Here is a 21,409-nt window from a genome sequence, read left to right on the forward strand (position 1 = left end):
GTTATAGACGCAGACCTCATGTCAATGTCAATAATAACCAGTGATAATAACGAAAACTTTGGAGAAAACCATCAATTCTTCATTGTTTCTGCACAACACTGACCTAAAGGGGGCAGCAACACATGTTTAATGCGTATGGCCTGCCGAACACTCAGAAGAAGAAGAAGAAGAAGCTAACATTGGGTTGTGCTAACGCATCTCTGGCTGTGTTTAGTACATTTTCTGTGGAGACAGGATGGCTGAGGAGAAGCTTCGTGGAGACTTTAGTAGAAACATACTGGTAGGTTAGAACCACCGTGTCAGGCCTTGATAAAGGGGCCAGGTTGTGACTGCGAACCCATTGTGTGGAGTACGGTCCTAGCAGCGGCTGTGCTATCTACTAAGCTAGCTTAAACGAAGGCTTCTTTTAACTTTAAAGTATAATTTAACGAACCTGCCAGTCGTAAAATACCCCGAGTGGTGGCCATCACATTTAAATGGAAGAAAATAAATAATGTGTTCTTTTATTTTTTATTAAAAGGTCTATTTGTTTTTCTTATGTTTACCACCAAACATGAATATTCGTGCATGTTGATGACGTAGCGTCCCTGAGTGCACAGTAATTACTGGTTTTACATCCTCACTTCAAACACGCAGCAGGTCTTGAACATAATTGGTATTAGCTTAAAATATCCTCAAAGTAGGTCGTGTGGTATGAGTCTCTTACTCCAGTTTACCCATCTTCCCTTATAATGTGTCCAGAACTGAGGTCCCTGCTCGGGATATAGAAGCTCCAGACTTCACGAGGGAGGATATGATACAGCAGTAATGGGTCCAAGGAAGAAGTCTAATAAATTCCACGCTTTGGTGGGCAGCAGTGGAGAAGATCTTGTCCAAAGACTCAGTGAGCCCAAAGACTACATCAATGAGCTGTCCCATGAAGTCCTCTGTCATATATTCAGGTATGGTGCCCTCAGGCTACACTTATCATTTGTCGTATTTACTATGCGTTGTAGAGACTAGTGTGTTGGCCCGTTATACCAGGCAAAGTTAGGCAAAGTCAAGCTGTATAATTCATGCACGGTCTGAGACTAAGTCAACAGCTCATCTGCATATGTTATTATAGCTCTTACTTCTGGAGCCTTACTGCAGATTTCTCGCTGTGTAAAACAAACAGCGGTGGCTGGAGCAGCTACAAAGTTCGCTTTTCTTTTCTTCATGTCGGAGTTTGTTGATCGGAAGCTTTGATGAAGGACTCCCGCTCGCTTTTCCCAGTAAAAGTTTTAATGGTGATCACAGGAACAGCTTCTGAGATTTTAAACATCGTTGTGTCTTGTTTGTAGGTACCTGCCCATGAAGGATATCATGTGTATGGAATGTTTATCTAGAAAGCTTCGAGAAGCAGTAACTCTGTACCTGCGAGTGGTCAAGGTGGTGGACCTGTGTGCTGGTCACTGGTGGGAGTATATGCCTTCAGGTACAGTACAACCAGTCTGCCTTTCACCAACATACAACAAAGAGCGTGCTATGGTACCGTTTTTTGTCCGTTTTAATAATTAATGTATCGAGCCTAAGCTCCAGGTCAGGCTGAGAGTTTAGTTGTGTTTTTACTGGCCTGCAAAAATCTTTTATTTTTATATCTTAAAATTTTAAGAAATTTACTTAATAACAGTAACTCTGTAAAATAATGGTCCTGAATGTTACAAACGGCCCATGTTTCCTTTTAGATTCACTCCTGTTTTGCTGTGTAACTTCTGGTGATGTTTCAGGTCATATTTATGCAGAGTGTTTTTCACCTCCAAGTAAGTTTTAACACCAAAACACAAAGAGCTTTGGTTAGCAGGAGGTCCTGGATGTGTCTAAGTCGTACACTGACAGTGTAATAACATGTGGAGAGCCTTAAACACAGAACAGGATAGAGATGCATGTTCAAGCCTTTCAACTTTAAAACTAAAATGAGCAAAAATATCTTTGCTCATATTTCTAATACAGTGGAACCCCGACTTACGAAATTAATTTGTTCCCGAGGGTCTTTCGTTAGTTGAAAATTTTCGTAAGTCGAAGCACCCATCGCTGAACGATAGGCTATAGGCTACTTGCTAACTGCAACAACAATGCGTCGTTCAAGTGGAACAGCGAAGCGCAAGTACGAAAGCCAAGGGGGCTGTCACATGATTCGGAAGGCATTCTGGGCTCAGCCAATCAGAGCCGGTGGATTTCGTTACGCGGGCATTTTGCCGTAACACGGGCAGAAATATTGGCGTTCATAACTTGAATTTTTCGTTAAATGGGTATTTGTAAGTCGGGGTTCCACTGTACTTTTAACTACTTAGGTTTTTTTCACCTTCTGTTTATATGTTTGTAAATGCGTCCATAGTAACCGGTTTATGCTGCAACCCCTGGGCTTTTGAAACATTGAAAAAAAGGGATTTATTTATGTTTGTTGTGCTTTATCTTTAGGCTTTACAGATAGCAGCTTTTTGCTCCTTTTGAAGAAGATGCCAGATCTGGAGCAGCTGTATGGTCTCCACCCACGATACCTGGAAAGGAGACGAATCCGTGGTTTTGAGGCGTTCAGTATTCCAGGAGTCCTGGAGGCTCTGCAAGCCTGCCCAAATCTGCTGGTCAGTAAACAGTATGACTGATCTGCTGTGTATTAAATAATTAACATGTGTTTTATGGTCTTTATTTGTTGCTACATTCTCTGACCTGGTAGACTGATGATATGTGTAAAGGCCCTTTGCTGTAGCTAGCGCACGCCGGGTCCCATTTGAAAGAGCCTTAAGGTGTAATCGTTGCGTTACGTTTGCAGTTACCTTCGCTGATGTCATTTCAGGGCGTTGAGACTTCCCACCTGGAGCTGGTGGAAGCCATTTGGAACTATATGCCCCAGGTTCACATTCTCGGAAAGTTCCGCAACCGTAACGGAGCTTTTCCCATTCCCGCTGAGAACAAACTCACCGTCCCCATAAATGCCAAGATCCAGACCCTCCATCTGGTGGGTGAGTACAACATAATGACAGAGACCTTAGTCTAAATACACCAGAGCTACTATCCAAAATTCTGGATGTAAGTCGGCGTCATGTCTGCTGTTGTGTAGATTTGTGGTTGTTAAAAAGAACAGAAGGATAATCTTAAGGTCTAAAGTATCTCTGTCCTTTTATATTTACCAACCCAGGTGTGAATGTTCCCGAGATCCCCTGTGTGTCCATGCTACGGCACCTTTACCTGAAGTGGGTCCGCCTTACCAAACCACAGCCGTTTAAGGACTTTCTGTGTGTGAGCCTAAGGACCTTTGTTATGCGCAACTGTGCAGGGCCGACCAACTCTCTCAAATACGTTCCCCTGATTACTGGCTTGGCTTCAGCCCGGAACCTCGAGCAGCTGGAGCTGGTACGAGTTCCCTTCTTGGGAGGGCTGATCCAGCACGTGGTGGAGGACAGCTGGAGATCAGGTGAGCAGCTGTTTGTGGACACTGCTGCGCTTTCAATGCATCTTTAAATCACACTGTTGTTCAGTAGGATTGATTCATGCATGGCTTTGCTGTTGTTGTTGTTTTAATGCCTGCGTTTTAGAATTTAAATGTTCATAAGGAGTGTCACATGGACATGAATCAAATTACCTGGAAACAATCGTTAACCCTTTAAAACCTGAACCATGAAATTACTACCAGAAATCTTTATTTTTTGATGATGGAGTGTTTGTTGAACCTTTAGACAAAATATATATAAAAATATATCAAATTTTAATCTGCATATATGAGTTTTGTATCACATTTGCTCCATAAGCTATATTTTTGCAGTGGCGTCATTAAAAATGTTTTTTTTGAGGGTAAAATAAAAAAAGCTGCACTGACGATGCAGAAGTCTCAAAAACACATGGATGACATACGATACGCTCGGCTTTAAAGGGTTCAACTCGCGGCCCACGTCACCCCTACTGTGGCGTGAAGAAATGTAACGCAGTTTGGACCCTGAGGTGACTTTTGTTGTTCTTTAAATGATTGAATATGGTGACAATATGAGCAGAGAGTCCCAACATGCTGCGGTTGTGTTCGCTCAGTGACAAACTAATGCGCACACTTATGTCTGCAGTTTTATTTAGTTAAACACGCACACAGTGACAGAGGTGCTGCCACGTGTCTGCACAGGCAGAGAGCACCAGTGTGTTCATTTGGTAGTTCAATGAAAGGCTCCAGTTAACAGGGAGGAAAAAAGATGTCTTGTTATACAATATTTGAAATTTAAAACAAACAAACAAAACATTTTCAGAAACCTTTGCTTTCTTGTTTGTTTTCGTGCTGCTTGAACAGTAAAGTGACCGCGACCCCTGACGTCGCTTGTTTTCGTCTGTGTTTTATAGCAAAGAGTCTTTAAGGTATTTTCACTCGTTTATGTCCGAGCTGTTCAAGAGTCTGGTGTTGTGGATTTACATGACGTGTCCCTACTTTTGTCTTTAGCACTTCAAACACTACTTCACTTCTGTACTGTAGTAATATTTTGTTGTTTGTTTTGATGTTCACGGCGTATCCAGGAGGATTTCGGAACCTCCACACCATTGCGTTTGGAGCCTGTAAGAATGCCCTGGAGGTGGACTTGGGCTACCTCATCATAACTGCAGCTCGCAGGTACCTGCTTACGAACAGTGCTGTGTGAGAGGGATTACAGAATCAGGACATTCTGCTGCATATTTCATAGCTTCAGTGTTCAGATGTGGTTAAAACATAAACAGTAGAGTAAGACGCCAGAAATAACTCAGAATAATATCTGCACCAGGGCGGTGAAATTAACAGGTTTGTGTTGCAGGTGTTGCTGAAATTCTCACTTCTTTCTGTGTTTTTTATCAGGCTTCACGAGCTGCGTATCCAGCCTTCACTGACGAAAGATGGAGTCTTCTCAGCTCTCAAGATGGCTGAGCTGGAGTTTCCCCAGTTTGAGACTCTTCATCTGGGTTATGTGGATGAGTTTCTGCTGCAGTGTTAGTGCTTCCTCTCAAATATCTTTTGCTTTGATGAAAAGGCAGCTGACGAAGCCTTAAACCAAGAGGAGAATGAATAGTAACTCTGTAATAAAGCCCTATGTTCAGTACACCGATGATGGAAACGAGGCATTTTCCTGTTTTTATTTAAACTCAGGTAAAATGAGCCATTCGGAGCTGGTGAAATATGGGCTGGCGGATGTTATCGAGAACCCAGGAATCATCACTGATATTGGGATAAAGGTGGTGAATGAGGTGTTCACCAATATTAAATACCTGCTAATCTACAACTGTCCTCACCTCCACAACCCTCACCACTGGATTACTGGTACATTTTTGGTTTTGGTGAATAATAACAAAGCAGCAGAGACAAATACAGCCTTTATTATGCTGCAGTGTTTTTCCCTCTCACATCATTGGAAAAGTATAGTGTTATCATGCATTTGGACCATGCTGTCCCCGTTTCTGTCTGCAGATCAGTCCAGATGGAGCCGTCTGGTTGATCTCACTCTGGTTCGCTGTCACGCCATCAAACTGGAGTCTTTTTCCCAGTTTGTAGAGTTGTTGCCCAGTCTGGAGTTTATCTGTCTGGACCAAATGTTTCGAGAACCACCCAAGGTACGTTTGTTATGGTCGCTTTCCCGAAACGAATCATCCCAGAGATGCGTCGTCTTCAAAGGGAGCAGATTTCAAAAGAACTGCAAGTGTGTCAGGCTCTTTACAAAGGATCCTGCACTGGTGCATTCATGCAGTGCATCAGTGTGACTGCCATGCTCTTAATGAACCCGAGTAGCTGGACTCATTTGTACGCGTTAGTCCTGTGCACACAGTGATTTAGTCGCTATCACCTCACAGCAACAATTTGTAATCGTTTGTGTGTTTGTGTGTGTGCACCTGTGTGTTAGGGCTGTGCCAGGGTGGGTCTGAGTGCAGGAACTGGGATCGGTGTGTCCTCAGCACTGGTCAGCAACCAGAACTCGAACAATGACAATGAAGACCACCATCACCACAATGAGCCAAACATGCCTCCCCCACCCATCAACAACATAAACAACCAACGGCGGCGGCAGCAGCAGCAACACGATGGCAAGTCTCACTGGCTTTAATAATTAAATACCAACAATTGTATTAAAATAAACGTCATATGTTTTTAATAATGCTGATGGCCCACAAGCTGGATGTCAGTTAGAAAATGAGGAGGAATTCTGGAGTAAGTTGGATGAAGCGGTGGAGTGTTCCCAGAGTGGACGGAGCAGTGCTAAAGGACACATGTGCTGGATGGAGATGGCTATGAACACTATATGCTTTAGCAAAAAGGAAAGTTTGAAGCCTAATCTTGAAAGTAGAGATAGTGTCTGTCTCCTGAATCCAAACTGGAAGCTGGTTCCACAGAAGAGGGGCCTGAAAACTGAAGGCTCTGCCTCCCATTCTACTTTTAAATACTCTAGGAACAACAAGTAGGCCTGCAGTGTGAGAGCGAAGTGCTCTAATAGGGTGATATGGTACTACAAGGTCATTAAGATAAGATGGGGCCTGATTATTTAAGACCTTGTATGTGAGGAGCAGGAGTTTGAATTCTGGATTTAACAGGAAGCCAATGAAGGGAAGCCAAAACAGGAGAAATCTGCTCTCTCTTTCTAGTCCCTGTCAGGACTCTTGCTGCAGCATTTTGGAGCAGCTAATAAAAGCATGAACTAGTTTTTCAGTGTCCTCTGAGACAGGATATTTCTGATACTGGAGATATTGCGCAAATGCCAGAAACCATACTTTAAAAAAAATAAAATATGCGCATTAAAGGACATTGAAGGACATGTCCTGGTCAAAAATGACTCCAAGGTTCCTCACAGCGTTACTGGAGGCCAAGGTAATGCCATCCAGAGTAAGAATCTGCTTAGACACCATATTTCTAAGATTTCCAGGGCCGAGTACAATAAGCTCAGTTTGATCTGAGTTTAGAAGCAAATGCAAGCCCTGATATGAATCCTGTGACAGTTTGACTGTGTGCTTTGTACTTATCGATATAATGTCAGAACGATTAAACCTACCGTGCTGGGATAGTGCCTCGGACTGAATCCTTCTTTGTTGCATTAATTTAACTCAGACTAGAGAAGTGGTTGAAATTCTCAGTGAGGGAGTGCTGTGAGTTATTCATACATGCCTTTCCTGTGTTTACAGAGTCATGTGTATCATGTGTAAACATGATTAGTAAAGTTACACCAATACTCACCATGACCTAAAAAATACTGAACCAGTCTGGCTGTTTAAACAGATGCTGTCTGGTTTCCGTCGCTGATCCGTTGTGGGTGAAAGTCTCAGTCTGCAGTCGCTTAGTTGGAGCTTGGGGGGACAGTCATGCATGTTTTCATCCCTCAGTCTTTTTGTTCCAACGCAGCTGTAGGTTGAGAGGGCAGAGCACGTCACACACAGCGTGGAAATGTTTTTAAACCTGTGGGTTATTACTGTGGTCCTGGCATAGTGCGACCTTTAACCTTCACTTCTTCAGTTATATAAAGTATTTTACTTCATACCCTGACGTAGAAGATGATGGATGTAATGTTGAGTTAAAGAACTAGCGCTTGTTTTTACAGCACCAGCAGAAGTAAATGGAATGGAGGAAGAAGATGAAGAGGATGAAGACGAGGTAAAAATGTTCTGTATTTCACCCTGTAAGAACCAACCCATCACAAATAGCCAGAGATAACTGAGATGTTTATTAACCCTGATAACAAAGCCCACAGAAATGTTTTTGCTACATCATGTTGAGTAGGGCTCCCACGATTAGTCGACTAGTCACGATTACATCGACTATCAAAATCGTCGACGACTAATTTAATAGTCGACGCATCGTTTGAAGCTTTGTAAGATCACAAAAGCCGCAGGAATAAGTAGTAGGATTTAAGAGTGTAATAACGGACTGAAACAGAAGATGGCAGCACTGCATGTACAAGGATGCCAGCTGCCGTTAAACCCCGAAGAAGAAGAAGTAGCTCTGTCCCAGAATTCATAGCGCAGCCCAGCTCAGTTTCCAACAATGGCGGCAGGTAGTTGGTTTTAATATTACTCTTATTATTCTTTCTGGGTCACAAAATAAACGTTTAACATATTTTCAGGCGAGAATGTAGCTGTGTAAACCTCAAATATCTGCTCAGTTTATCAAGACACCACATATTTTCAAAAGCGCTCCTACGTTTTCGGAGACGTCTGTTACCCACTAGCTCGATAGCTAGCCGGGGGCAAGGCTCACTAGAGCCGTGAGAACACCGGACTCCCGGCAAATTGTTTTCAAACCCACCGCTATCTTTCGCTACTCAGGTTAAACATACATAAGTCACTTAGATAACTTCAAAATGTTATTGTTTGGCTTTTTGTAGTATTTTATTTGTTCCTGAGTAAATCGGTTTGGCTGAGATTAAAGTTATAGTTTTTACACAGCTGAATAAACGTCAAGCAGACAGCTGATCATCAGAAATGTGAGACGCTGGAGAATTTACTCCGGTGTCCTGTTATATTTTAGATAGCAAGGAGTTTATTAAACTTCACCGAAACAATCTGCAAATTTCATTAAAATTTAATAAACTATCATCTTGTCTTTATTTTTAGTTAGCACAGACCTTAAACACTTAAAGCTGTAAGCTAATGATAGTTATATAAGAGCAGATGCTGCTGGTGCAATAAGCTGTATGTTTTACGTCCAATGGATGATGATCTGATTAGTCGACTAATCGCAAAAATAATCGGTGACTAGTCGACTATCAAAATAATCGTTTGTGGCAGCCCTAATGTTGAGTATGATGTATTTCTATGATATATTTTTCTGTATCATTGGGTGTTTTTGGCAAATTTTTGTTAACAACAATGTTCATTTTAGACAAAAAAAGAGTTTGGAAATTATGACAAGTATTGATCATGTTGATGAGACGGAGGTCTCAGAAACGCACGTGTCAAATATGACAGATTATAGGGCTAATAGAGTCAGGTTTGGGGTTCTGATATGAATGTTAACTTTCTGGGAAGGAGAACATGGACGTTGAGCCTCAGATCGAGCTGAAAGAAGCAGAGGTTGAAGAAGGCGACGTGGCTCCGGGGCCCAGTCACCAGGCTACAGCATCACAGCCACCTGATGAGGAACAAGCAGGTCTGACGTTGGTCTTTCACTGAACAAAGCAATCAGTGTTTGGAAAAATGAAGGTATAAATGACATGTCTTGTATACACTTTACACATTAATATTTGATTTTAATTCCAGGTCCCAGTGGTTTAGTCCAGCAGTGCAGATCAGCTTGTGCCAACGTGCCCAAACCTTCACAGGTCATCTCGGACTCGGACAGCGAGGAAGAGGAAGGCCTTGTTTCCAGGTTAATGCCACCTTCATGTTTGGAGCAGCCGGCCTCATGTACAAAAGGTGATGCACGATACGGCTCACAGCCAGAAGGCACCAGCAAGTGCTTGATGATTGGATCGTGAGATGGTGGACAGACATTCAGGATGTGTTTTGATTCAAGCGTCTTTCTTCATGTATCAGTCCGATATTCTTAATTTGATTGTAATTATGACAGCTTAAAAACTTGCTGCTGGTGTCGAGGTTTTTAAATGGTGTGTTTCGTCTCCAGGTAAAGGAAAGACTCCGCTGAGGAGGGGCAACAATGTGGCTATATCCATGGCAGTCGCTGATCAGCCAAAGACTCACGCTGCAGAGAACAGCTGTGAGAAGAGCTGCCAGGTGACCAGTGAACAGATTAAGGCAGACATGAAGGCTGCTACTGAGAGCAGCAGGAGGAGCAGCGGTAAAGGAACTACTACTGAGGCTGTGGAGGCCACGACAAGACCAGGAGCTAGCGGGACATCAGAGGATACTCCAGCATCAAGGACTGGAGTAAGGACAATGACCGGCTCATTGGTCAGAGTTGGACCTACAGGAGCCACATCAGGCCATGCGGGTGGATGTAGGAGCGTGGTGATGGATGCCACCCATGGAACAGCCCCTGACAGAGCTGCGAGTGGCAGAGAGGGCGCAGAGCGACCCTCTGTCCCTCTGAGTTCTGGTCCTGCCAATGTGGACAGAGTGGAGCCCAGAGGTGGTGCTGTAAATAATGATCCTAGGAGACCAGGACCTCAGACTGCTCAGGGGAAGAGGCAGCCTTCCTCTGCTGTGACCTCAGGATCACAGCAGGAGAACTTTGTTCCAAGGCGACCTTTAACCCGATCGTGCACCCGCACGTCCTCTGTGTCGTTGGTCTCAGAGACAGGTAAGAATACGTTCTCCAGCTTCTCAGGAGTGAAACGTAAAGCTTTTCTTTCTTTTATTCATGGCTCCGTGCAGATATGTTAGTATACATGAGGCTCAGTACATCGCTGTTTTTAAAACCTCTGTGAAGTTCATGATTTGGTTGCTATTTACTTTTGTTCACTCAGAACAAAACCTGTCACACATGTTAACATGCCCACGCTGATCCAGACATCAGGCAGCATAGTGTGAGAGGTAGATGTGCAACGAATATGAAGTGCAGATCAGAAGGACAATCTTTTAGTTTTGGTTGCAGTAGGTCAGGAGGTGGAGCAGGTCATCCACTGATCAGAAGGTCGGTGGTTCGATCCCTGGCTCCCCCAGTCTGTGTGCTAAAGGTCCTTGGGCCAGATACTGAGCCAAGTTTCTCTCCGATGCGTCCATCAGAGTATGAATGTGTGTGAGTGTTAGCTGGTGCTTGGATGAATGAGGCATGTTGTGCTACGAAGCTGATTATTAGAGACTGAAGCATTAATTAATGGCAGGACTTCTTTGAGCAGTTTTGTAGGAATGGGGTCTAAAAGACACGTTGATGGTTTGGAGGAAGTAATTATTGAAGTTAACTCAGAAAGATCGATTGGAGAAAAAGAGTCTAACTTAACATCAATGGTACTAAGAGTAGCTGTAGATAATATTACATCTGTGGGATGATTATTGGTAATTTTTTCTCTAATGGTTCAAATGTTATTCATGAAGTCGTTACTAGTTAACGTTAAAGGGATGGTTGGCTCAACAGAGCTCTGACTGTTTGTCAGCCTGGCTACAGAGCTGAAGAGAAACCTGGGGTTGTTCTTATTTTCACAGGAGCTACAGTATCCACAGTCGAACTTAACGAGGATGTAAAATTATTAACAAGATCATTCAGAAGCTCTGCTGAGAAATTTGCCTCAAAAGTGATACGAGTGCGTACGATACGATCCACAAGCTTCTACAGTGATTCTACAAACACAAAGCACTTCGATCAGACATAAGTTGAATAAATGGTGATTATTTACACACAATTGATTAAGTTCAGCTTCACGACTCGGCTACTTTTCTCTTTTATAAATGTGTGTTCGTGCACAGATGTGACATCCCCCCCACAGGTTTGTCTGCTGGGGGCTGAGGTACAAATATTATCGAGCATTTCAAGAAAAAAGTCTGAACACTGTTTTGAGGAAAAAAGTGGAAAATCTACTTTGACGAAAAAGTAAAAATGTGCAGATTACATTGTTGTTTCCACGGCTGCTGCACCGTCAGACACGCTCCGTGCAGAGGAAACAAACTGATCGGCCTCCTTGTGATACAGCATCCATCCTCTTTATTGCAGGAGTGTGTAACCATCCAGCCTTTTCATGTTGTACAAGTCCACTCTCCCACGTTTGTGGGGGTTTCCATCTGACCAGATACTAACCTGAAGTATTCACCATCTCACAGCAGAGTGTCTTTTCAGCCTCTTTGCCAGGCAGGTACGTTTAACCTTGGACTCTGTTATTTTGTGTAGATCTTTCCAGAGCCAGGCCTCGAATGGCAGTGAGGAGGAAACGAATGGCTGACAAATCAACCAGCACTTCAGACCCGGTGACTGAGGACGACCATGTGCAGGTACGTGTGCGCTCAGACACAAACACGGTGACTCACACTTTACTCTGTAATCCAAAGAGAAGCACACAGATGTTTTTGTCCTTGGTTCCTTTTTGGTTAAAGTTTGGTAAAATGGTTCTGCAGTGTGTTTTTATCAAAGATGTACTGAGATGGTTTTGCTTGTATAGATTTTGTCTCTGAAGAGCAAGAACCTGGTGGGAATCACTCTGACCAACTGTGGAATCACTGACCTGGTCCTTAAAGACTGCCCCAAAATGATGTTCATTCACGGTAACTGATATTTGATCATTAACTTACATTAATGTTTTGTTCTGCCAAAAACTAAAAACATACATAAGGTGTGTGCTATCAGAGTGCTTCTAGTCTTTAATTACTTTTTAACTTTTAAAATGAACTGCAGTAGATGTGACTGCTGCTACTTTTCTGAGTGTTCGTGCTGCACATGAGCTTTAAAATGTTCTTGCATCTCCGGAGGTTCTTATATTCTGCATTTGAGAAACTAATTTATCTGTAAATGAGTCACAGAATTGTCAGCTGCTGGTCACTGCATATTCAAAACAATTAGTCTTCACTCTTGTTTGTTAAGAGATCATGTTTAGGCCAAACAGTGGGAAGGAAAAACTCCCTGTAACAGGAGAAACCTCCAGCAGAACCAGGCTCAGGCAGGGGCGGGGCCATCTGCTGTGATTGGTTGGGGTGAGAGAAGGAAGACAGGATAAAGACATGCTGTGGAAGAGAGACAGAGGTTAATAATAACTCATGATTAAATGCAGAGTGGTGTACAGGCGCTCTGTGAAGCACCCAGGAGCCCAGACCTCCTGTGGAGGATTCAGGGTCACCTGGTCCAGCCCTAACTATATGCTTTAGCAAAAAGGAAAGTTTGAATCTTGAAAATAAAGATAGTGTCTGTCTCCTGAATCCAAACTGGAAGCTGGTTCCACAGAAGAGGGGCCTGAAAACTGAAGGCTCTGCCTCCCATTCTACTTTTAAATACTCTAGGAACAACAAGTCAACATTAACTAGTTTTTAGCTTCAATCTAAGATGAATGTTTTAAATTTTTGACAGATTGTGCAAATACAAGAAGTCATTACTAACTTTTGTACTTTTTAAAAATCAAATTGTCGTGTTTCAAACGCTCCGAAGTGCCTGCGACATCTTTGGTTATGCTGAGTTGGAAAGTCTCGAGTAATCAGCGTCTTTGTGTGTTTACACTCTACAGCTACCAGATGCCGCGTGTTAAAGCACCTGAGAGTAGAAAGTGCCCCCATAGTAAACAGATTTGACTACGCTCAGTGTAAGAAGCTAGACATGGAACAGGTCCTGGATCAGATCCTGAGAATGCCCCCCGAGAGGAATCGCATAATCTACATGCGTCCTATGCATCAGGTTGGTGACCTTTGGTCATTAGAAATCTTAACTGCTGGTGTATAAAATGTTGTAATGTCGCAATACTGCAACAAAAAGCATTTTTCCTATGGCCGGGGTGTCAGACTCACTTTACATGGCGAGCCACATACAGCCCACTTCGATCTTACAAAAAGCTTCAACAAAGACAGAAACTGTAAAAAATAAAGGTTTTTACTGTCGTAAAAAGCAGAAATGTGCTATAGTGGAAAGTGAAAAACAGAAACTTGTTAATTACTTACTTTGTGTTGCATGAATGGCAATGATGGAGGTTTTTACCTGTAGGAAAAACTATAAACTTATACAGATGCAGGCAAATGTTCTGCTTGTGCTTGTTTGTGATGAGCAGCACATCAAACAAGTTGAGAATTATAACTTCATGCAGAGCCTGAGCCATGGCTCTGTGCTGCACACATCTCTGCCATTCACAGACTCTGTATGGAGTTTATTTTATAGACTAGAAGAAAGCGAGAAATGTATGCAAAAATAAGAGAAAGGTACACATTGGACAACATGTGTTATCTGCTTACTGCTACTATCACCGGGGAGAACACAGGTGAGGTGTTTGAAAGGTTTTGTCCTCCACAATGGGAAATGGATCAAAATAAAAATGGGGATCACTTTATTCTGCTGGGCGACTGTGGCCCGTGGGCTGTGTTTGACACCCCGGCTCTTCAGACCTTTCGTTGTAAATGTTGTGCCTGTAAAGCTGTTGACAGCAGATATAACTGTGCTTGCTGAAAACTGCTGGAACATCCTGGCTACATAAAAGAGAAGCTATCAGACTCAGACATGTTCTCTCTGCTAAAATCACGATAACGTTAAACAAGATAAAGATGTTCGTCTCATTTTCCAGACACTTGTGAGTCTACGTGAAACACTCAGTGTAATTCTGTCTGTCTCATGTTGTCAGATTGACTCAGTAGCATTGGAGCGCCAGCTGTTCCAGGGGCCTTATCCTTATCACATCGCTATAGTGCACGAATTCAGCAACCCGCCAAATATACGCAACAAAGTTCGCATTCGCAGTTGGATGGACACCATAGCTAACATCAGCCAGTGAGTAGTGTCACATGCAACATCACACAAGACAGCAGTGGGCGGATGCGTCTGCTCGTGGGCGGATGTGTCTGTGCGTGCGTGGATGTGTCTGCGCGTGGGTGGATGTGTCTGCGCGTGGGTGGATGTGTCTGCGCGTGGGTGTCTGTGCGTGGGTGTGGGCCTTTGATGGTAGTGTTTTGTCAGCATAACAGCTGCTGTGGACTTCAGTAAGACATTTGCTTATAGGGCCACTGATCTGTTATATTCACACGTGTCACATGAACAGGGTTGTGTTCACTGAATTTGCTACTTTTATCTACCAAACTTCAGAAAACTGAAAGGGTTCTTGTACAGAAGGTAGATGATGTAGGTACTAGCAGTCAGTAGCAGCTGGACGATGATCCGGGTGATCTGGATGTTGGAATCCTTCATGGGGCTGTAGTGGGACATGGTCTGAACCGAGGGCATCCCAGGAGGTAATAACGGAGACGGATAACGTGCTGTATCTGGCCTCTTTCTCTGACAGTTACTGTCTGATGTAGAGACAGGGCGGTCGAGCCCTCTTACCTGCTGGGACAAAGTGGCCCTCAGCCCTCTGTTCGAGGCGTCCATCTGCATGAATGAAAGGGAGTCAAAAGTTAGGTGTGTGAAGCAGGGGGTTCCTCCCTTCTTTACCTGCACAGATGCTACCTGGCACTGCTCCATGATATAATAATAAACTTTATTTATAAAGCACACTTAAAAACCAAGGGTATCTCTCAATCCCAATCCGTCGATGCAGTTCAGAGATGCTTCAGGCCTGAGCTGCAGCCTTGACTGCGTTTTGCCCTTGTATTTATTTGTAGTGGCACTATGGGATATTTGTGTATGTCCCCATGCACTTACCTAACCTCCACCTGCTCTGCCTCCACCAATGGCCCTGGCTGAACCAGGGTCTGCGTGCAGCCCTATTCCATCCCCATATACCCTCTTGGTACCTTACCAGTATGTCCCTCCTGGACCGGTGGAAGGTGTTGGAGGGCTGGTGTCCCACCTGTCCCACCTCCATCAGCAGGCACTCCTGGCGCTGGTGTCCCGGCCGCCCACACCTCCAGCACTTCTGCTTCAGCATTTGCGAGGCTCCCTGCGAGTTGCCTTTAGTTGGTGGAACGTGCGGGGAGATGGTGGCGAGCGAGTTAGAGGCTGCAGTTGTGGCAGCTTCTCCACAGCCAGCACGGTTGACGTAGAGCCCCGACCAGCTGTGGCTGCTCCAAGGGTGACCCGGCCACTATGTCAGGTTTGCACTCGGCCTGGTCTCGTAGCCACTGAAGCTGATTTGGATCCACCACTGTCTGCATGGTGGTTAGATCCACCAGCATCGTGGCCACTACCTCTACTGGCTGTACTGGTTGCAGGCCTGACACCACTGTAAGATGAAGGCCCAACACATGCACACTGTTGCAGTGTTATCTATGTTTTATTTTAAGCTTTTTTCCAAGTTTGCTCTGTGCAGGACTTCTTCCTGCTGCAGCTCGCTCCTCCGGGTCCAGCTGGCTCCTGAAATAGCAGGAAATTATCACCAAATCATTCCCACCTGTGCTGCCAGCCTCCTGGCACTGCCCCCCGAACCCTACTGCACCACCACCACTCTGCAGTGGAGCTGCAGACCACATCCCCACCACAGATGGCTGTGGCCTATACTGTGTTCACGCGCTTAAAACAAGCGTGACTGGTTATTCTCAGCACAGTCGTTAATGAGCAAGTTGGTAAATAAGTGGAAGTTTCAAACAAGAAAGAGCAAAATGAAACAAAAATGGAACAGTGGTCATTAGTAAGGGAGTTATACTGTTGTGCTGACTATAGAGTCACTGCTCTTTATAAAGCCATATTTCAGTTTGACCTTGAGGATTGTCTCGTAAGTTATAAATGCATCATATATGTGTGTTTGTGTCTAACAGAGAGCTAATAAAGTACGAGTTCTTCCCAGAAGCCACCAGGACAGAAGAGGATGTGAAAAAGTTTCCCAAATACCCCTGGGGCCGAGACATCTACACGCTGGAGGGTAACGTGTTTACGTCAGATCGCTTGTTGAAATTTGTTTTTCACCATGGAAAGTTATTATAAGTGCTTGCTTATATTCTCCCTCCTCTGGGAATCGAGATTTTGCTTTTAGTCAGTGACGTTATGGAAGGAAGGATTTGTCATTCGTGCGAGAGTTTCGTGTACTTTCACACTGATGTAGAAACTTTTCTTCCTTGTTTGAATAGTAGTGACTTATTTACTACACTGATGAACTGAAAGCAAGCGCGCTGAAGGAGTTACTGACAGGCTAATTCTTAAGCTACTCATCAAACACACACTACCACTCAAACGTTTTAGAAAACCCCAGTTTTTCCAGTTTTTAATTGAAAATTATGCCGTTTCATGTCTCATTGCATTTTGAAATGAAAGCATAGGACAAATAAGAAATTAGAGTGAAAAAACTATCGGAATCAGTTTATAGACCAAATATATTCTGACTCATCAAAGTCGCCCCCTTTGATATAACAGCTGAACACAGCCGTGGCTTCTTTCTACAACAGAAATCAAATCTTCTCCCATATCTGGAGCAGAAGTTCCCATGAATGTGGACCTTGTAGCTGCTTTGCTTTCACTCTTCTGTCCAGTTCAAACCAGCTCGATGGGGTTTAAGTCTGGAGACTGTGCTGGACCTCCATGTTTCCAAGCTCACCATCTTGTTCTTTGTTCCTGAGGTGGTTCTGCCACAGCTTGGACTGTTTGGGGTCTTTATCCTGCTGTAGGATGAAGCCCTGACCAACTAGGTCCATACCAGAGGATCCTGCATGGTGCTGCATGAATGCTGTGGTAGCTGTTCTGGTTCAGGGAGCCTCTCTGTACCAGTCACTGACCCTGGATCAGCAAACAGCCCCAGACCATCACACTTCCTCCTCCTTGTTTGACCGTTGGTGCCACACACTGTGGAACTTTCACCTACTCCACGGCGTACAAAGATCATGAAGATTTCAAATGTTGATCCATCAGTCCATCAAACCTTCTTCCAGTCTTCAGTAGTCCAGCGTCGGTGTTTCATGGCCCAGACAAGCCTCTGTGTCTTATTCTGACGTCTGGCTTTCTTGCTGCAGCTCATCCTGTCAAACCTGCAGCTCGAAGTTTCTCCTCACAGCTGAAACTGAGACTTTCTCACTACGACCACTATGAAGCTGCTTGAAGCTGTTGTCCTGTGAGCCGCCTGTTAACTCTCAGAAACTCCAGCTCAGTCGTGTCGTTGGGTCTGCAGACCTCTTCCTGTCAGTTTGTTTCTGAGCCTTTGAAGGAAACTGGACTCACTGACACCTTGACTTTCTTTGTCTCTCTCTGTAGGACACACCGACATTTATAAGTGTTATGATGGTCTGTGTCTCTTCCACTGTTCATTTCCTTTTTCTCAGCATGTTTGTAGCAACACTCTACTTTCTGCAGTACAATACTGCTCAACTGATTCACGAGGGTCTGGCACCACAGTGTGTTCAACACTGCTTTATGCAGACAGAGGGGGCTGGAGTAATCCACCTGTAGGGATTAGCAGCAGCAGCTTTCAAGGCTGATCAGCCTCCATTACTGCAGAACAGATTTTAAATGATTAACCCATGTTGTCCCTGAAAAAGGCCTTTTTCTATAATTGTCAAATGTACATTATCTTACAGTTTTGGTGACCTTACCTTTGTTTTAACCCTCTGGCAGTTCAACACTTACCTTTGTACCATTTCAAGCTGTTCACTGGACTTGGATGACTTGAAGTGCAATAAATAACTGTAAAAACTGGGCTGTTCTCAGACGTTTGACTGGTAGTGTATGTTCTCACCATCAACTCTTTACGTGATGTCACTTCTCAGGATTGGTGGATGGAGCGCCCTACAGCATGATAACAGATTTCCCTTGGCTCAGGACTCTGAGAGCAGCGGATCCTAACGGCTATTCCCGCTATGACTTTGAAGACGATGAAAGCAGTGAGTGCGTCAGTCTGTCAGCAGTTACTCCATGTGGCTGCTCTATGTACTCAAACGGTTTTTCTCTCCTGTATTAGCCACTATCTACGCCCCACGGCGCAAAGGACAGCTGTCAGCTGACATCTGCATGGAGACCATTGGGGAAGAGATCTCAGAGCGCCGGCAGAGCAAAAGAGGAGTGTTTCAGAGAGTAGTGGTCCTCTTCCTTCATCACTGTGATACTCCAGGCGAACCCGTGGATGACGACTACATCTAGAAACCAAAGACCGGGAACCAGAAGGATGTCAGCCTCGACACTCGGGCTTCTGACTGAAAACACTTGGTTTTATTAAAAAATGAGAAAGTTGGTTACCTGTTGAAAGCTGCAGGTCAGCACTGACATGCACATAATATTTAATGACTCTTCAGTAGCATGACGGAGGAACAGCAGAGTCTAAGGCTGCTCACGAGGGGGCGCTAATGAGCTGGACAGCGAAACGTGGACACTGTGGGGAGAGGGTGATGATGATGTTTCATTTGGCTCACACCGAAGGCTGACTCTTTTTCAATTCTTTGAAAAAATACAAGAACATACCTTTAATCTTTATTTGGGGGATTTGATAAGATCGATATCTGTGCTGGTTTTCTCTTTTTTATCATACACAACTCTGAATGTATGGTAACTCATTAATTCCAAGAGTAAATAAAAGAGGGTCAAACATGTAACATTGTTGATTTTGTTCCAAATAAAGGCTCGAGTCCTCCTGCCTTCGCTGGCAGCATTGTCTGCACCACTGCAGTTTTGTCACACTGCAGTTAGAGCGACACAGGAACGCTTCCTGAGTGTTTGTCGTGAGTTTGTTTCATCAGAAAACAGAATAAACAGAATAAGCAGAGACCTGTTTGTTGCTGAAGGGTATTTAAAACAACTATTAATGGCTGACCGTCAGTCACCTTTGCATGCGAGGCCTTTTGAACTGAAAGCTCTTATGTCGGCGCTGCAGTAGCTGTCACATCGTGTGATTGAGTGAGAATATAGATGTATAGCTCTTAATGTTGACCTGACGTATTCACATTGTACACTCGGAGCTAACCGCTCTGTGGCAGCTGATCATTTCTGTGTTGTCAGAACCAATCAGAGGGCTTACCACAGCAGCCCGTCTCCTAGCATCCTTCTGTGGCACATCACTCTAAAGTTGTGCTGATATAAGCTGAGAGGCTCATTTTTGTTACACAACAGCTGATGTTCTCAGGCCCAGCAGCTACAGTCGTTCATTCATAATCCTTTGGCTTCGTGGATGCTGAACGTGGACTGTCCTACGGAGGCGGTCTGGACTTGGACTTTGTTAAAGGATTAAGGTCGTCCGGCCTCGTACGGTAGGGCTGCTTCTGTTTTCCTAGCCTGAATCTGCTCCACACGTCCTGGGTGTGTTTGTGGTCTTTCTGCTGTCTTTGTTTCTATTTGTCTGTGAAATACAGCCCCTCCCCTGCTTTCATCTACTTTGTGAAAGTGATGAGGCAAAGCAGCATCGTCTCCCTGTGCCGATGTGCTTCAGTGACTCGTCTTCCACTCGTCCTCTGCTTTACAGACTGTTCAGCTCATCTTTGTGTGAACTTTGAACTAACTTACTAATTTAACCACCCAACAAGTTTGTTTCATTGTTCATCCACCTTTCCACTGTCTGCTTCTTATCCAGTGTTGGGCTGCAGGAGCAGTCGTCTAAACAGGAGACCAGGACCTCCCTCTCCACCTCCTCCAGGTCATCTGGGGAGACGCCAACGTTTGTCTTTCAGCTGACTTGGGAATCAGCGTGTCCTCGATTTTTATTTTTACTTATTTTGAACCAGCTGTCCTAATCATCCCTGCACCATCCGGATGATATCGACCTAAAAATTAGCCGCTTTGGTTTGAAGTGTAATTCTGCAGAGCTGTCACGCTTCTACTCGAGTTTCACAGTTAGTGAAACATTACGTTTCCAGCTGTGTTGTTCAGTCTTCTGAATCTAAAGTGCATCTATAACGACTGGCTGCTCGTCGAGTTCGTTCTGAAACTGATCAAGTTACCACTCAAATACATGTATGAAATGCAGTATCATAATTCTTAGTGAAATATCCATATTTACTGTGTTTCTAGTTATAAAGTTACAGGAGAGCCAGTGGGTAACACAAACCAGAGCTCTGGCAGCTGTGGAGACATGGCAGGTATACCTGCATATTTCATCCCATTTCTGGCTCCGCTAATCGAATCTCTTCCTGCTTTGACAAGTCGGAGTACAGCAAGATCGAGTCTTCCATGTTTCCAGTGAATGTGACTCGTATCCTGCTTTTAGTCAGTGTAAACACAGGACTGTGTCTCCCGCCTCCATCAAGCCTGCACTTCCTCCTGCTGCTGTGGGCTTCTTGTGACATAGACCAGCGTCGATCCTCTGCAGCACGAGGACACTCGCTCCAGGTCAGGCCAGATAGCTGCCTGCTGGACCTCACACTGGATGTGTCACTGTCCATGTTTCCTCCTCCTTTGTCTTTTATTAGGTACAAGGACTACTTTTGTAATTCTGACCCTTTGAAAAACTGATACAGAGTCTTTGTTTATAAATAAAACAGCCCTTTGGTGTCATTTTCTTAAAATTTCCAGGGAATTTTGCTGAATTCGGCTCGTCGCTTTCATCGAAAATCACTTAGCCATAGGTACAAGAGAAAAAGGGGGTAACAGTTACAGAGGACAGGAGACCTGCATTAAGAGATTTTAGGTAGTGAACAAATTTGGGGTATTATTGGCAAAAATGCAACATTACATTATATTAACAGCCCACATGCCTAAAATGACTCATTTATAATACAGCCCATCTCAGAGTGTCATCATTATATACGAGTGCTGTGAAATGTTAGCTTTGTGTAGCAAATACTTTTCAAGATATATTTTTAAATGTTCTGTTGACTCACTTTCAGTGCATTGAAATCGATATTTGAGCACGACTATGGTAAAAACTGCTAAAGATAAAGGCCTGATCGCACATCAGAGTCAGTCATGACCTGTAATCTGGGACGGCACAACATGTGTGAGTGTTTGAACACAACTATAACAAACTATAACAAACTTTAGGTTGGAACACAGATTTGATTGTAACTAATTTTATGTGACAATAATGCAAAAAAGAAGCAAAATTCGTTGGAT

The 21,409-nt window shown here is 44.0% G+C and overlaps 1 protein-coding gene across 3 annotated transcripts; it reads left to right on the forward strand.

Moving 5' to 3' along the window:
- Positions 1-143: 143 nt before the first annotated feature.
- On the forward strand, positions 144-18,960 carry fbxo38 (F-box protein 38). 3 transcript variants are annotated; one of them, XM_084908552.1, is made up of 22 exons: positions 144-280; positions 742-941; positions 1,323-1,456; positions 2,440-2,603; positions 2,816-2,981; positions 3,158-3,433; positions 4,513-4,606; positions 4,826-4,956; positions 5,114-5,284; positions 5,432-5,574; positions 5,862-6,042; positions 7,545-7,597; positions 8,971-9,091; positions 9,202-9,357; positions 9,566-10,201; positions 11,723-11,823; positions 11,991-12,093; positions 13,044-13,210; positions 14,142-14,287; positions 16,207-16,310; positions 18,142-18,255; positions 18,333-18,960. In XM_084908552.1, the coding sequence occupies exons 2-22, from the start codon at positions 808-810 to the stop codon at positions 18,509-18,511; spliced, it is 3,474 nt and encodes a 1,157-aa protein (XP_084764678.1). In that variant the 5' UTR covers positions 144-280; positions 742-807; the 3' UTR covers positions 18,512-18,960. The 3 variants fall into 3 exon arrangements, with proteins under 3 accessions (XP_084764678.1, XP_084764659.1, XP_084764668.1); XM_084908533.1 differs by having other exon boundaries at positions 5,114-5,574; XM_084908542.1 differs by having other exon boundaries at positions 5,114-5,574; positions 8,974-9,091.
- Positions 18,961-21,409: the final 2,449 nt, after the last annotated feature.

The sequence above is a fragment of the Perissodus microlepis genome, chromosome 2, assembly GCF_051167445.1.
Source record: "Perissodus microlepis isolate ML-2025 ecotype Zambia chromosome 2, ASM5116744v1, whole genome shotgun sequence".
Taxonomy (NCBI): domain Eukaryota; kingdom Metazoa; phylum Chordata; class Actinopteri; order Cichliformes; family Cichlidae; genus Perissodus; species Perissodus microlepis.

What these genes read in the sequence shown, in the direction of transcription:
- fbxo38 (XM_084908533.1), top strand. Translation starts at nt 808, where the DNA reads ATGGGTCCAAGGAAGAAGTCTAATAAATTCCACGCTTTGGTGGGCAGC. An exon ending in ATGAAGAGGATGAAGACGAG is followed by an intron (nt 7,598 to 8,970) that starts GTAAAAATGTTC and finishes CTTTCTGGGAAG; the next exon opens with GAGAACATGGACGTTGAGCC. An exon ending in GTCGTTGGTCTCAGAGACAG is followed by an intron (nt 10,202 to 11,722) that starts GTAAGAATACGT and finishes TATTTTGTGTAG; the next exon opens with ATCTTTCCAGAGCCAGGCCT.